Source organism: Nothobranchius furzeri, chromosome 16, assembly GCF_043380555.1.
Source record: "Nothobranchius furzeri strain GRZ-AD chromosome 16, NfurGRZ-RIMD1, whole genome shotgun sequence".
NCBI lineage: Eukaryota > Metazoa > Chordata > Actinopteri > Cyprinodontiformes > Nothobranchiidae > Nothobranchius > Nothobranchius furzeri.
This window is the reverse complement of record NC_091756.1, coordinates 1755861-1771524: the sequence shown is the minus strand read 5'-3', so window position 1 is coordinate 1771524 and position 15664 is coordinate 1755861. Positions and strand designations below refer to the sequence as shown.

Below are 15664 nucleotides of genomic sequence, written 5' to 3'. Positions count from 1 at the left end.
TTTCAACTCTTGGTGTTTGTCCTGCTTCTCGTGTGCCGTCTTCCTGTCACCTGGGCTCTCTACATCTGTCCGTCAGCTGTTTGTCTGTCTGGATCTGGAAGTCCCAGCTGATCCATTGAACCTCCTGGACAGATGTTCCTGAGCACATTCCCGGCCACTTGGTCTTCCCTGTTCAGTCCTGCACCTAGGATGATGCCACGGGATCGTATTTGTTGTCTTGTGTTCATCTTCAGTGTTGTCCTGAATGAAAACGTGCTCTTTGACGCAGCTAATCATGTTGTCCTTCATAAATCAGCCGCTTACATGAATGTTCGTCTGTCATCATCACTGCTTGGTTGTAATCAGTTGGAGTAAAATAAGAAGGAAGACTTCACCCTTTGGCTTGCTTTAAGCTAGACACAGATTTTGTGGCTTTTGTATCTAGTCCCAGAAGAGGGAAGAAGCCCCTGCAGAGAATCTAGAGCAGTCTTTAGAGCAAACAGGGGTGACCTCATCATGCACCGGACTCACCCAACAGGGCACGCAGAAGTTCGGAGGAGTGCGTGTGGGCAACGGACCCACAGAGGATGAGGCTGGCATCATGGACCACGACCAGCTCTCTCAGCACTCTGATGAGGGAGATGAGGTGAGCCCATCTTCATGAGACATTTCTGTATTCTGTATTCTGTCTTGCTGATAACCTTTGACCTCTGCTTATTTCCAAGCACTCAGAAGAAGAGCCGGTAAGAGCCAGAGCTGATCATGAGCATGCATGCTGCCTGACCCGTTCAGTTGTTTCTGTTAGACCCAGCGCTGGGTGAGCTGCCGGTGCACCTGTGGTCCAGTCACGATGAACCAGAGGCGTGGACTCGAGTCACATGACTTGGACTCAAGTCAGACTTGAGTCATTATTTTAATGACTTCTGACTTGACTTGATAAAATCTCTAAAGACTTACGACTTGACTCGGACTTGAACACCAAGGACTTGCGACGTGAATCGACTTGCATCTGTTGACTTGATGACGACTTGAGCACGTTTGATATTTTAGCACAAAAGTGGCCCGACACGGACAGAGCCCATCGATCCTCCTTGGTTCTGGGTGTGATTGACTGCTACATGCAGCGGCACTGCGTTGATGATCCAGTTCAGTTTCTGCTGTTTGAGCGAATAAACGACGCTTCAAGAAGTTTTATTCTGGAATTTATTCATTATCATCGTCATTAAAGTGAAGTTGGACAGATGACTTGGAAATTCAACGTTAAGGACTTGGACTTGAGTTGGACTTCCACATCACTGACTTTGGACTCGACTTGGACTTGGTTGTCTTTGACTTGGACTTGACTCGAGACTTGACTTACTTGTGACTTGCAAGGCAGTGACTTGGTCATACCTCTGGTATGAACACTAAAGACACACCCAGAGCAAAGAACCCAGTCCTGCCGAGTCATTAGCCTGGTGAAAACAAGCATCGGGCTTCATGACTCGCGTGTTTTTGCCCTGATTGTCTGTTGTTGTCGGGGGCAACGTCACCACAGCACCACATGATTCTGTTATACTGATTTCATAAGATGTCACAGGGCTGCATGGTGGTGCAGCGGTTAGCACTGTTGCCTCGCAGCAAGAAGGTTGCAGGTTTGAAACTCGGCTGCGGCCTTTCTGGGTGGAGGTGCGTGTTCTCCCCATGCGTGCGTGGGTTTCCTCCGGGTGCTCCGGTTCCCCCCACAGGTCACAACGTGCCCTGTAGGTTAGGTCTTGTACATCTGCCACATGAGTAAACAGAAGCACCATCGTTTATCTGCCAGTTCTGTTGCACTGCTCCCTCCCTTTCCTCGGGTCCTTTATGAACATCAGAAGACGATTATGTGGAGAAAGGAAATGAGTCAACTTCCAATGTAATGCCAGACAATGGGATTCGGTTTTCCACAGGAAAGGTCAGCTGTGTCTCAGGAAGGAGAGAACAAGGAGGTGGTGTGGTTTTACAAAACACCTCATCTTTGACCTGAGTGGGCTCCATGTTACAGGTCAAAGGTCAAATCTGTCATTTAATGATAGCTTAGGAAGAGTAATCAAATCTGGGCTCGGCCAGATCACTTCCATTAACTCCAGGCTGGAGTGATCAAACATCTCTTCCAAAGCTCTGGGATCAGACCTCCGGACTTAAACCTCCAGCCTCACACAGACGAGCAGATGTATGTGAACACCCTGGATTTGCAAGTTCTCCCACTTAGAAATCACGGAGGTCTGAAATTCACATTGTAGAGAGCATTCAGCAATGAGCGTGTGATATTTGTACCTGTTTACCATCAACTCCTGAGTTTGCAGTTCACAAACGTGTCCGTTTTCATTTCCCACCAACGTTAATTCTAACTAATCCTCTCAGCTTGCTGGGGGCAGCACGGACAAATGCTCCGTTTACAGCACCTCTGCAGCCAGTCCCCGGCTCTAGCCACCCCCCCGTTAGCGTTAGCTGTGGTTAACAAGCTGATCGCTCCAGATCCACTAGCCAGTAGCAGCAGCCAGCTTGTGTGCAACGCTGCTCCCAGATCCACATGAAACAGGTGCTGTGGGAAGTTATGGATTTTCCTGAAATATTCTGGTTCCCTTAGGCAGCCAAGAGCAAATATTTCCAAATTCAAAGGACTTGTTGTCCATAATGAGGACTAAACAGCCTCCAGTAAAAGACGGGTAAACTGAGTGAGTTTCATCCTTTTACATAACTTTCAAAAATGATAAATAAGCTTGCTGCAAAACAGTAAACAAAGAATGTTTTTGCTGTGTCGTTTTGTTTTTAGGAGGAAATGTAGATAAAAAAACTGCACAAGCACAACACTGTTGCACCATTTCTCGTAAAAGTCGATCTCAAGTGCTGTGAAGATAGCCTGAAGAGCAACTTCTCGACGCGAGGGGACAGAATATTTCAGGGGGACACAATTTCTCACAACACCTGACCTGCTAGCTGATGTCCTCCATGTGTGAACCATGACAGCTTCAAGCAGAACCAGCTTGCTTCCTTCAGGACTCATAGGTTGATGCAACAGTCTCAGTTAAAAGTCGAGTAGTTTCATGCGTTGTGTGGGTCAGGCTGGAGGGACTGAAAGCTGATTATACCGTCACGCGCACGCTAAGCTGGAGGTTGTTGGCTTGTAAGTGGGCCACCGTAGCTGTGGTACGTACGCTGACCTGCATGGCGCTGAAGAGGAGCATGACTACACTGGACTTCACACACACGGCCTTTCAAGAATTTATTTGTATTGCACCGCCGCACACCTGGGAAAACAAGCGTACCATTTAGTACACACGTCTCTGTTTGCTAGCCTGGCAGGCCATCACATACATGTGAATGTGTAATCAGGCCACGACTGATTGGTGGTTTTAAACGGTGGGGCGGGATCTATGGTTGTCTTTCACTCTCTCTCCTCGTGCTATTGGACAATGAACTACGTGACGTACTCACCGCTACGGATGTCAGTCAACAGGGTAGTCCGCCATACACCCTCAAAGACGACACGTGCTTAATTTTTCAAAGTAAAGGACTGAAGTACCTCTACCTGCTCGTGACTCAGAAAAGCCCGAATCTACATGGTCCAAAGTTGATGCCAAAGCCTTTTCAAATGATCCACCTCCAACTCAGCTTTGCTCCGTCGCAGCAACATCTCGCCCAAACAGGTAAGGTGCTGTGATTGGCCAGCACCGACCAGATTCCCCGCGGCGGCGGAGGTTTCAGTGGAATGTGGCTGAACCAACATGCGGAGTGAAATCGTTTCGCTTCTGCAGCAGACGGTCTAGACTTCTAGGCTGTTTGCATTTACAGAGGTCAAAGGTTGCCTGTAGGTCTAACACAGTTCCGGTTTGAGGGAACGCCGGCGTGTCTGTCGCTGCTGCTCTCCAGAAAACCTTTCACAGTGTTGTGCTGTCTGCTAAACACCGGATGCTGCTTGTGAGCCGCGCTCTTAAGGATTTTATTTTGACAGTTTACGCTCGCTGGCCGACGCCGGGTTCTGGGTGGGTTCTTACCTGGCCCGCTCCTTCTCCCCTCCCTGGGGAAAGATGTGGATTTTTCAAACAAAGCATTGGTTGGCAGTGGGCTGGCTCCTCCTGTCCCTCGTCCACCTGCAAACAGGTGCTCTCCTGCAGTACACAGCTGCCCGGCCCCGACATCCCACCTGTCATCGCATGCCAGCCCTGTCGGAGACATACTCTATGTTTATCCAGGTCGTAATGCTGCTTGTGTGTGTGTGTGACCGCCGCTCTGCTTTTTCTGTTCATCGTTGATCTGAAGTAATGGAGGACCCCCTGAAAACGAGATGTTTCATCTCAAGGTCAATCCTCCTTATAAAGATATGTTGATAAATAAAATATTCATCGTGGATCACGTCGAGGCTCGTCTCACTGCAATAATCCAGGCTCCACACCTCGCTGCTCTCGTAAAGTCACCAGGAACATCGACCGCAGTGCCCAGCTTTATTATGACGACTGAGACTTTATCGTGATGTTTGTCCTGGCTGTGTTTGTTGTGCGCCCTCCATCCTCCCTCCCTCTCTTTCCTTGTTTGTGTTGCATGTCTCTGTCCTCCCCGCCCGTCCACGCCGGTGTGGTCTAACGCGCCTCGAACATCACAAAAGCTGCAGCGCAACAGGAGAAACACCCCACCGCGGGAACAACAGTCACTCGTGAATTACAGACTCAGATATTCGGTCTGTGAGCTCACGTGTTTCGAGAGCGTGAAATACGTTGAAACTTAAGTGAAAACATCTGACTGACTGCTGAACACCGTTCAGAACTGGACTTTTGACTTGGACACTGGATACGTTTCCATAGCAACTGATATGTCACAGTGTTTGTAAAACTAAATCAAAGGAAAGCTGAGCCTGAATGGCAGTTTGGGGCATTGAATAGGTGCTGAACTGCTCTAGAAGGGATGCTAGGCCCGACAGAGAAGCTCTTTCCCTCCCTCATCTGTGCTCATGCCTTCATACCCCCCCCCCCCCCCCCTACTGCCTTTGGTTCCTGTCTTCTAGTCCCTTTAGTTACACATCTTAGTTTCGTGTTTCATTTATTTAGTATCGTGTTTCCCAGCCCTTCAGCCTCTCTAGCTGACTGGTTTTTCTTCTCCAGTTATTTCAGTTTATCTTCCAGTCATTCTTAGGTTTCATTCAGCCGTTTAGTTGAATCTTAGTTTACCGGATTCCTTTTTCATCCAGTTTAGTTGGTGGCCTCGTCCTAATTTCTGCTTTACCTCACCTGCTCATCAGTCTCACCTGCTTCCAGTTCCCTCATCAGCCCTTCTTGTGTGGAGCTAGCCTGTTCTCACATGCATGTGTGTTTTCTTCAGGCTTTCCTGTTTTCTCTCACAAACAAAAGCATGCATGCCAGGTGCACTGGTCGGTCCGTGTTGTCCTGATTTAGCCGGCTTCCTGGAGTTTCTGCTCTCTAGTTTTGTTGTCATCAAACCAAAACTGCAGTTTAGCGGGAAGCATGCAGGCAGACGGACAGATGCTAAAATGACTCGTTCTCTCCAGTTTAACTTTGGGGATGTAGCTGTCCACCAGGCCATCCACACCATTGAGTACTGCTTGGGCTGCATATCCAACACGGCCTCCTACCTGCGCCTCTGGGCCCTCAGCCTTGCCCATGCACGTAAGGATTTGTGTCTCTACAAAGAAATGATGATGCTGCACGTTACAGATGACCAAAGCAAAGTGTGCTGCTGGTTTGTGTGTAGAGCTGTCTGAGGTGTTGTGGTCCATGGTGATGCACTTGGGTCTGTCCTCCCGGAGTGGAGGGGGGTTCTTTGGATTGTCCATCATCTTCTCAGCTTTTGCTGCTCTAACTGTGGCAATCCTGCTCATCATGGAGGGGCTCTCGGCGTTCCTGCATGCCCTGCGTCTGCACTGGTGAGAGATGCACGTGATCACATGACATACTGTACTGTAGGTGAGTTATGCTCCTATAAATGTGTACGGCAGATCTGGTGTTCACTCACCAGTAAACAGACTCTGAGGTGGTGGACACCTGTAGGTACCTGGGTGTTCACCTGAACAGGTCCAACCACACAGATGCTGCGTAAGGTTGGTTTATGCTTGACACGTCTGCGAGGTCCGCACGGCTCTGCGCGGAAAAGTTGCGTCATTTAAACAACCACGCCCCTCCACCGCGTCTCCGCACGGCCCAAGATTTCCGCAACGAGTACCTCGGAAAATTTCTAACCACGCGGACGGTCGGACGTGGAAAAACATGGCGGACCGGCAAGAACTAGTACGGCAGAGGTTGGTAAACACAGACATTTGTATGATTCAGCTCTCAGAGATCACCGTGATCAACATGTTGTTAATAATTCTTGGAGAGAAATAGCTCGCACTGTCGGAAAAGACGAGGACGCTGTTAAAAATGCTGGAATGCCGTGTTGTAAACAGTAATTTCTACTTCTACTATGGTGTAGTGTTGGATGCATGCTTTAGAGCTCCATGCTGCCCCCTACAGTTTGGGAGAATATTGGCTCACCGCAGAGACGAGCCGCATGAACCATAAACGCTGCGAGTTGTGAAGCGCGTTCCAGCCGCGAGCCGCATCACCAAGCGGGAAGTGAATGCGTCAAGCATAAACCAAGCTTAAGACGGGCCGCTGCTGTACACACCCCTACAGCACCGCTGGACAGGATTCATGTTTATTATGCAGCAGGTGGTGGAAGTTCACCACAACATACATGTTTCTATGTATTGTATGTTATAAATGCACTGTAAGGGGCTCGACACACGGGAGGCGACAAACGACCGCGATCAGCGAAATTTGTCGCCGTCGCTTTTATTCCCTGACACACGGAGGGCGACCCCGACAGCGGCAAAGCCGTCTACGCGTTCTGTTCCATGGCGAAATCTAAACTTCCGTTGTGTTGATTGGCTGTGTCAGGTTGGAGGGAATTAAGGTTATTTAAGCGGTTCAGAGTTAATAAAGCGGTAGATATGATGTTTCACAAGGTGCTGCTAGAGTTATGTGAAGTCTTACTTCTGATTTTACTATAAAACATAATAATAATCAACTTCTCCTCCATGTTTGCTCGGAGATGTACGGAGCATCCTGTCCGCTCATTGGTCAGTGAATGAAACCTCCGTTGATTGGTCCTCGTCCGAGCGACAGCGATGAAAAGTTGAAAATATTTCAACTTTCTGGGATCACATCGCTGGGTTGTACGTGCACGACACGTGCATGAGCGCAAACTTTCACACGCACGTTTTTCGCGTTTCGCTTGGTAGGAGGGAGACCCGCGACTATCGCTTTGTCACGCATGTCTCACTGAAAATGAATGGAGGAGAGGCGACGTGGCCTCCCGTGTGTCGAGCCCGTTACTCTTTTGCTGTCAGTATGCATGATAACTTAAACTGGGTACGTATAGTACTGAGTATGACTGAAAAAGTGGAGCCTTTCGGCCCTACACTATGGACTAGTGCACTGGCTCTTCTGTACCCGGGATCAGGAGCTTTCTCCTCTCCCTCTGACTGCTCTGTGCAGGTTGATCATTCTAGCCATCATCAAGCAGCCCTGAGTTGGAAACTTTGTGTTCTGGTCGATATACGCAGACGCGCTCCTGACTGCCTCTTTCCTTCTTGGCATCTCCTTTCAGGGTGGAATTCCAGAACAAGTTCTACTCGGGCCAGGGATTCAAGTTTGTCCCGTTTTCCTTTGAGAGCATCATGGAGGGCCGGTTTGATGAATGACCCCGAGGTCCACAGGGAGCCCGCGGATTCCTCAGCCGTTCATTCATGTGCATGTGTTGTGTTTACATGGTCTAGTAACCCCCCGGTGGTACTTAGTGAACTAGTGTGCATGAGCTCGTTGTAACTCTGTTACTCTGGCCCAGTCTCAACACTCACACCGCGGACGTCGGCTACGTGCACTAGGAGGAAGTGTGCACTGAGACAGGGAGCGCTGCCTCATCGATCACAACGCGTGCCGGGCTGCTGGTGGCTTTTTCAGAAACCTTTATTAACAACTTTTAAACAAACAGCCAACCAGTTCTTTGAAATAAATTTGCATTCATTGCTGCTTCGTCTGAAACACTCAGAGCATCAACTAATCGTCCTGAAATGAACTAATTTCATTAGAAAATACACGTTTTCACAAAAGGAACTTGAACCTTTTCTCCCGCAGCAGTGAATTGTGGGTAATACCCTCGACCGAGGATCGCATCGCTTTGGACTTGGGTGAAGCGCAAATTAAGGGTGCAATGAGGGCGTGGTCAACTTCTGCACTTGAGAACCGAGACACCCTACGCAGTCGCACCGCTGGCTGGGAACGCACGAATAAAGGGTGCGAGTGTGAGTGCTGGGACTGGGCCTGCGTCTACCCCCCCCCCCCCTACAGACGCTGCAGCTCTAAAACAGTGTTGTATATCGTGTTTACATGACTTTATCCGCCACATACGTCACACTGTTAGCATCTCTTCACTGTTGAATTCTGTACGCATTCGTTGTCATGGTAATGAACTGGATGGTACCCAGTGTAATTGATGTACTTACACACACACACACACACACAATAAAGACTACGGTCCACAGCATTCCACACACACGTTAGCCCTGACCTACCTGTAGGTGTTGTTTGTGACGTGATGACTGCTGTTATGAACGGTGACTTATGTCTGGTAATAAAGAGGAGACCTGCGGACATATTGCTGCTTGTTCGGTTGTTCTGCAGCTCTGTCCGTATCACACACACACACACACACACACCTTTTTTATTTTAACTACAACAGGTCTCAAGTTGCCTCCTTTATAAAGCTGCTTACACACAAAACACGGTCTGAAGACTGCCTACGCGACTTTCCACACAAACTCTGTGATTCATAAACAGGAAGTTGATGGACAAGCCTCGCCTCCGTCAGTGCACCCCAGGTCGGCTGTGGCTACAGTGTAGCTCATCACCACCAGTGTGTGAATGGGTGAATGACTGATTGTAAAGCGCCTTGGGGGGTTCCAGGACTCTAGAAGGCGCTATATCAAATACAGACCGTTTACCATTTGGTTTCTTGAAGACGTTTCACATCTCTAGAAAAGTTAGGGAGACCGTTTCTTCTAGAAGGCATGGGGTGATGGTGAGAGGAGTTTGTATCACTCTCTCTTACCTGCCAGCAGGTCCAGCCTCTCGGCTGAAGCCTTCCACACCGGCCGTCATCAGGAATGCTGACGTGGCTCATATCCGGTTTCCCCAGAGAGCGTGTGGAGATGTGGTGTCCACATGCGCTTGATGGTGTGGCGGCGCTGAGGAGCGTGTCCCGGGGTCTCGAGCTCGTATGCTCCTTCATCCCTGTTATGGTTGAGCTGTCGTGTGTTTTGATTTTTATAGATTTCTGTATTTTCCTGTAATCCGTGTTGTTCCAGACCATCACACGATTACTTTGTCTGCAGTGGCCGGTTCTGTGTTGCTGTCAGCCACCTGCTTTTACGTCTTGTTAGACTGGTTCTAGTCTCTTTTTCACACTCCGTATGATGTTCGTTTGTTCGGATGTGCAGCTGTCGTCCTCTCCGATGTGACGTTTTTTACATGACAGGCAGGTACTTTATAGATGACATTGCGTCGTCGGTCGGGGTTTGCTTGGTCCGGGAATACCGGACATCGGCCACGTCAGCAATCCACCTGGTGACAGCCCATGAAGAAGGCACGGCAGCTTTATTTATAGAGCACATTTCAAACACGAACAATTCAGCTGCTTTACAGTTAGCAGGAAATGAACCAGCAACAAACACGAGAACACATTAAAGATACACACAGATGGAATTACAGTTTAGAGCTAAAGGAGAAGACAAAGTTACATCACAGATCAGAGCGGAGACGATGCAGCAGAAGAGACAATTCATGTAAGGGTGATGAGTACATGAGGGTTTATGTTATGTTCAGCATAGTAACCAAACGCGTCTCCACCATGTTTGGTTGAAGAAGGCTTCAGCCCAGAAGCAAAACTGTTGGCAGGTAACAGAGATACAAACTCCTACCAACATCCCGTGCCTGCTAGAAGAAACTTTTTTATTCTAATTAATGAACCGTGGCTCAACGAACGTCTCTAATGTTTTACTTCTCATCCATGGAGCTTTGTCCGTTCTGACTGGAATATGGGAGAGAAGCGTAAAGAAGCTCCACTCACTCCCAGAAGATAGGATGAGATGTGTGGCAGAAGATGTTACTTTTGTTTTCAAAGTCCATCTTTCAGTTCTTTTTACGACACAGAAAAGGTTTATTTACCTGCAACGTTTCGTCTGCGGCTGCAAACATCTTCAGGCTGACGCTGATGGTGGCGTCGCTTCCTTCTCCGTTTATCCGCGGGCAGCAGAGGACGTCGTCGCCCTCTGCTGCCCGCTCTCCCCTCTCCGACGATGCAGTCCCATGCACGATCCAGCGTGTAAACTCCATCGTCCCTGTTCATGGTCCCACATCCACGTCTCCTTATCTCAATTGCTTCTTTTATCCATCTTTTGTATTTTTGTTGTTCGGTGGTTATGATCCTTGTGTTGTCCCAGTCCATTATATGGTTTTCTCTTGTGCAGTGATCTGTTACGGCTGACTTCTTTATTGTGCTTTCTGCTTCTTCTTTTGCTGCTCTTGTGTGTTTTTGACTTGTTTCTTTCTCACACTCCTTTCTATGTTCTATTGTTCGTGTGTTGAGTTGGCGTCCGGGTTCTCCTATGTATGTTTTATTGCAGAGTTTGCATGGGATTTGGTAAACGACTCCACGTTTAAGTCCAGCTGGTATCTTGTCTTTTGGGTGTACTAGTCTGTTTCTAACTGTTGTGTATGGCTGTGTTGGTGTTTATGTTGGGACTGCATCGTCGGAGAGGGGAGAGCGGGCAGCAGAGGGCGACAACGTCCTCTGCTGCCCGCGGATAAACGAAGGAAGTGACGCCACCATCAAAGATGTTACGTTTGTGTTGTGCTGATTCACTTGGAGAGAATAAATGATGTGATCAGACGAGTCGTCTCTGAGTTTCTCCACAAAACCATCTTTTATATAGCAGCTCAAGTAAAAAATCACAACGTGCTTCACAGGAACAAAAATTTAACAAATTAAAAATAAAAATAAATTTAAAAAACGTGATTAAAAACTGAGCAAAAGGAAGGAGAAATGAATTTAAAAAATGTAATAATCAGGGATGCATCGAAATCTAAATTATTGGCCAAAACAAAAAATGAGTAAACCAAAATACTGGTCTCATGGCCGCGACTTAATAACTCGTAGGAACGTGTTTCACACGTCGAAGTATCCTGTGGTCACGGGTTATTTTTCTCCCTCAATGTCACCAGGCGCGCTCCGTATTTTTGTTACTAATATCTAGTACTTTGACGGCCCCACCAAGAAAAACCTAATGAAAAAAATATTTGTTTGTGTTTTCTATTCCTTCTAGTGAATAATGATCACAATCAATATATTTTTTATACACACTTCATAGTTTTTTAATTACTACCCTCTACCAAACGGTTGAGATGTGTCTCTATGGTAAAAGTAAATAAAGTAAAATAGACATACCAACTAGGGGAAAGAAGGTCAGCATTACACTCTTTTTGAAATAAAAATAACTACTCAAAATTTTTACCCACTTTATTTTGGTAGTAAGACACCAAACAGTTAGATTCCATTTCAACTTTGGAAGTTATTCTAACAAAGTGTAAAAAAAAAAAACAACACAAATAATGATCAGAAACATTTCATACAAATACTGTAAAAGATGCTCAGAGCATGCAAGTTTACTTCTGACCTTTCACTGTAGTGTTGAAACAGCATAAACATTTTTTACTTTCCATAAAATTCTGAAAGTGTCCTATTCACCATTTCCACTTTGCACTGGAAATTAGAGAACACGCTGAATTTTTTCAGGTTCTTTTCTTTTCTCATTTATGATGCAACTGCACCAAAACCTCCTGGTCATTAGAACCTCTGGTGGTACGCTGCAAAGCATTCCTGATTTGCATTCAAGCACAGAAAAACGTTGCATTTCTGGCATTTCCATCTTGACACACCCTCTGGACAATAACTGCATCGGCCTCGCTTGTCACAGTGAAGTGGCCAATGCCCACAGCTGTCGTATCGCACATCTGGTTGTGGTTGTGAGGGTCTTGTGATGTGGCGTTTCTTTGATAGGGGTGGAGAGCTGGATGATGGTCGGCCATCTTTGGATGCTGGCTTGTTGACTTGTTTCAAGCTATGGGCAACTGCAAGGCGGAATCTTTTCAAGGAGATTGGTTTCTGATTCAGTTGTCCACACGCCCTTTTGTAGACCAGCCAGGAATTTGTAATGCATAGATCAAGCACGTACCCAAAGAGTGGTAGGTACCATCTTGTAGACTTGGCTGGGGTCTTGTACAGGTGTACCAGCATGTCAGAGAGATCAATCCCTCCCATATGCTCGTTGTAGGCATGGATGAGCGATGGGCATGGGATGGAAATCTTTGCCTCGGACTCTTTGCTCCAGCGTTTGACAGTTGACAATGGCATGACCCCAACGACATTACTCAGCAGATTCGTTGTCAACCCATTTCACTGCGATCACCCCTTCAGCAGCCTTGTAGTCAAAAGCTCCACGCCCTTTCTTTGTCAGCTCTTTGTCTGTCATCAAAGTGGCTCCACCTGTGCGATTTGGTCGAACAGTGCCAAAGCATTTGACACCCAGCGAGGTGTCCAGGTACTCCACCAGTTTAAAACTGGTCAAGTAGTTGTCACAAAACACAACAGAAAGCCTGGGCTGTGTTATGGTTTTACAAAGTGTTGTCACCACCTTGGCTCCCAAAGGTAACATCTGCTCCTCTTCACTGAGGGTAGTGTTGGGTTAGGGTTAGGGTCGGATTCTTCTTGCATCTTTATTGGGGACTGAGAAGGAATATGGGTATAATGTATCCTCTGCTTCTTCCAAGGAAACAGTTTTTAGGATGCGTTTCCTTTTTTTGCTCTTTTTATGAGACAACTGTGTTGATCTGCTTGTTGAAGGAGTATCTTCTTCCATGGAAACATCAAAATAGCTTTCATCACTATCATCTGCAAAATTGGGTTGAAAATCTGGATCCTCTATAGGGTCATGATCACTCAGTTCACCATCAGAGTCCTGAGAATTTTCAGGCACAAGGGCCAGAGAAGTGCGTTGCCTTGCACCATAAAAGGATTTGCAATCCATCTATTAAATGTAAAAGAAAAGGAAATTGTAGGTGTTGTAGAGGGTTTTGTAAAATTCAAATAACTGCAATGGTTTTATTTTTGTTTTACCTATCATTTAAAACAACATTTTAAAAACAATGACAGAGTAAATCTTTTTTACTTTGTCATGTAAAACAATTAAAACACCTAACACTTAAATGTATAGATCATTAAATCATTTTATTTCATGGAAAATAGTCAATTTAACATGTCAAAACTAAATTTCTAAACATTAGCTTAGTGTTGCTAACCTTACCATCGATTGATAACTCGACCGTTTGGTTGAGCATGTTTTAGAAAATATATTCTGAATTGATTACAGTTATTTTCTGGTATCAAATGACATAATAACATTCTGCAAATACTATGACATGATTTTACTGTGGAAAAATGTACTTACCTTCAAAATTTTCTGCCAAAACAATCATGTGTCCAGAGTTTTTTTTTTGTTTCTGATTTCCTGCAGATGAGGTCTGCAATTTGCTGACACAGCGCCATCTAGTGGATTTTTATAGTACAACATAACTCAACCAAGTGGTAGAGATGGCTCAATAAGGTTAAGTTAAGTTAAGTAATCCTGCCCATTAAATATGGTGTCTCAAAATATGCTACACCAAATGGCTGAGCAGGCTTAAGGACATCTCACACAGCCAATAGGTGGCTCGTACCTGTCTGCTCAGTTAAATCCAGGTGGAGACCTTTTGGACAAGCGGTGTGTTACATTGTTAACCCTTCATTACGAAAGAAAGGCATTTAATTCATCACATCCTCATTATGAAACAAATGCATCAGCCTATATTACTGTAAAGTAATACACACCAAACATGAAAACGTGTGTGTGTGTGTACTGTATCATATATTTATTTATTTTGGGACAGCAGCAGCTCAGGAGGTACAGCGGGTTGTCCAGCAATTGGAAGGTTGCAGGTTCAACCCCGGCTCCGACCAGAGGATGCTGCTGTTGTGTCCTTGGGCAAGACACTTAGCCCGCCTTGCCTGCTACTGGTGGTCGGAGGGACCGGTGGTACCGGTGTCTTGGGGGATTGTAGAACCCTAAGAAGGCGCTAAACAAATACCGGCCATTTACCACTTAGATTGTTTCTCGTCGTCGTCGTCTTCCTCCGCTTATCCGTGTCCGGGTCGCGGGGGCAGCATCCCAACTAGGGAGCTCCAGGCCGTCCTCTCCCCGGCCTTGTCCACCAGCTCCTCCGGCAGGACCCCAAGGCGTTCCCGGACCAGATTGGAGATGTAACCTCTCCAACGTGTCCTGGGTCGACCCGGGGGCCTTCTGCCGGCAGGACATGCCCGAAACACCTCCCCAGGGAGGCGTCCAGGAGGCATCCTGACCAGATGCCCAAACCACCTCAACTGGCTCCTTTCGATCCGGAGGAGCAGCGGTTCTACTCCGAGTCCCTCCCGAATGTCCGAGCTCCTCACCCTATCTCTAAGGCTGAGCCCGGCCACCCTACGGAGGAAACTCATTTCGGCCGCTTGTATCCGCGATCTCGTTCTTTCGGTCATTACCCAAAGCTCATGACCATAGGTGAGGATTGGGACGTAGATCGACCGGTAAATCGAGAGCCTGGCTTTCTGGCTCAGCTCCCTCTTCCCCACGACAGATCGGCTCAGCGTCCGCATCACTGCAGACGCCGAACCAATCCGCCTGTCGATCTCCCGATCCCTCCTACCCTCACTCGTGAACAAGACCCCGAGATACTTAAACTCCTCCACTTGAGGTAGGACCACTCCCCCGACCCGGAGGTGGCAAGCCACCCTTTTCCGGTTGAGAATACTCCTCCTTGAACCGTCACCTTATCGTGGTGGAGGAGTTTGAGTGCCCTAATGATCCTAGGAGCTACGTTGTCTGGGGCACTTAGTGCCCCTGGTAGGGTCTCCCATGACAAATTGGTCTTAGGTGAAGGCTGAGACAAAGAACGGTTCGAAGGATCTTTCATGGCGGTTAAAACGAAGAGTCGAATTACCCGGCCCGGAGGGTTACCGGGGTCCCACACTGGAGCCAGGCCTGGGGTTGGGGCCCGTGAGCGAGCGCCTGGTGGCCGGGCTTTCGCCCATGGGGCCCGGCCGGGCCCAGCCCGAACCGGATACATGGGCTCGTCCAACTGTGGACCCACCACCCGCAGGAGGAACATGAAGGGTCCGGTGCAATGCGAATCGGGTGGCAGACCAAGGCGGGAGCCTTGGTGGTCCGATCCCCGGACAAGAAAACTAGTTTTTGGGACATGGAACGTCACCTCGCTGGAGGGGAAGGAGCCGGAGCTTGTGGCAGAGGTTGAGCGGTACCGGCTAGATATAGTCGGACTCACCTCGACACATTGCATTGGCTCTGGAACCCGAGACCTGGAGAGGGGTTGGACACTCTACTTTGCTGGAGTTGCTCCGGGTGAGAGGTGGAGGGCCGGGGGGGGGGGGGGTTAGATTGTTTCTGATTTCTTCAATTATTGGATGTTGCAACAACAAGCTCCTCCTCACCGGGTTTGCTGTTGAGCTGCAG

The 15664-nt window shown here is 47.7% G+C and overlaps 1 protein-coding gene across 4 annotated transcripts in view; it reads left to right on the top strand.

Moving 5' to 3' along the window:
- LOC107374275 (V-type proton ATPase 116 kDa subunit a 1) overlaps positions 1-7880 on the top strand; it is a 66258-nt gene extending 58378 nt beyond the window's left edge. The window contains exons 18-22 of one of the 4 annotated variants that reach the window (XM_054736400.2): positions 518-625; positions 705-722; positions 5501-5618; positions 5704-5875; positions 7600-7880. In XM_054736400.2, coding sequence (XP_054592375.2) covers positions 518-625; positions 705-722; positions 5501-5618; positions 5704-5875; positions 7600-7693 — 510 coding nt within the window. In that variant the 3' untranslated portion in view covers positions 7694-7880. Of the gene's footprint in view, positions 1-424; positions 626-704; positions 723-5500; positions 5619-5703; positions 5876-7599 lie in introns of all 4 variants that reach the window. The other 3 variants (XM_054736399.2, XM_054736401.2, XM_070545339.1) reach the window with 3 other exon arrangements.
- The last annotated feature ends 7784 nt before the right edge of the window (positions 7881-15664 follow it).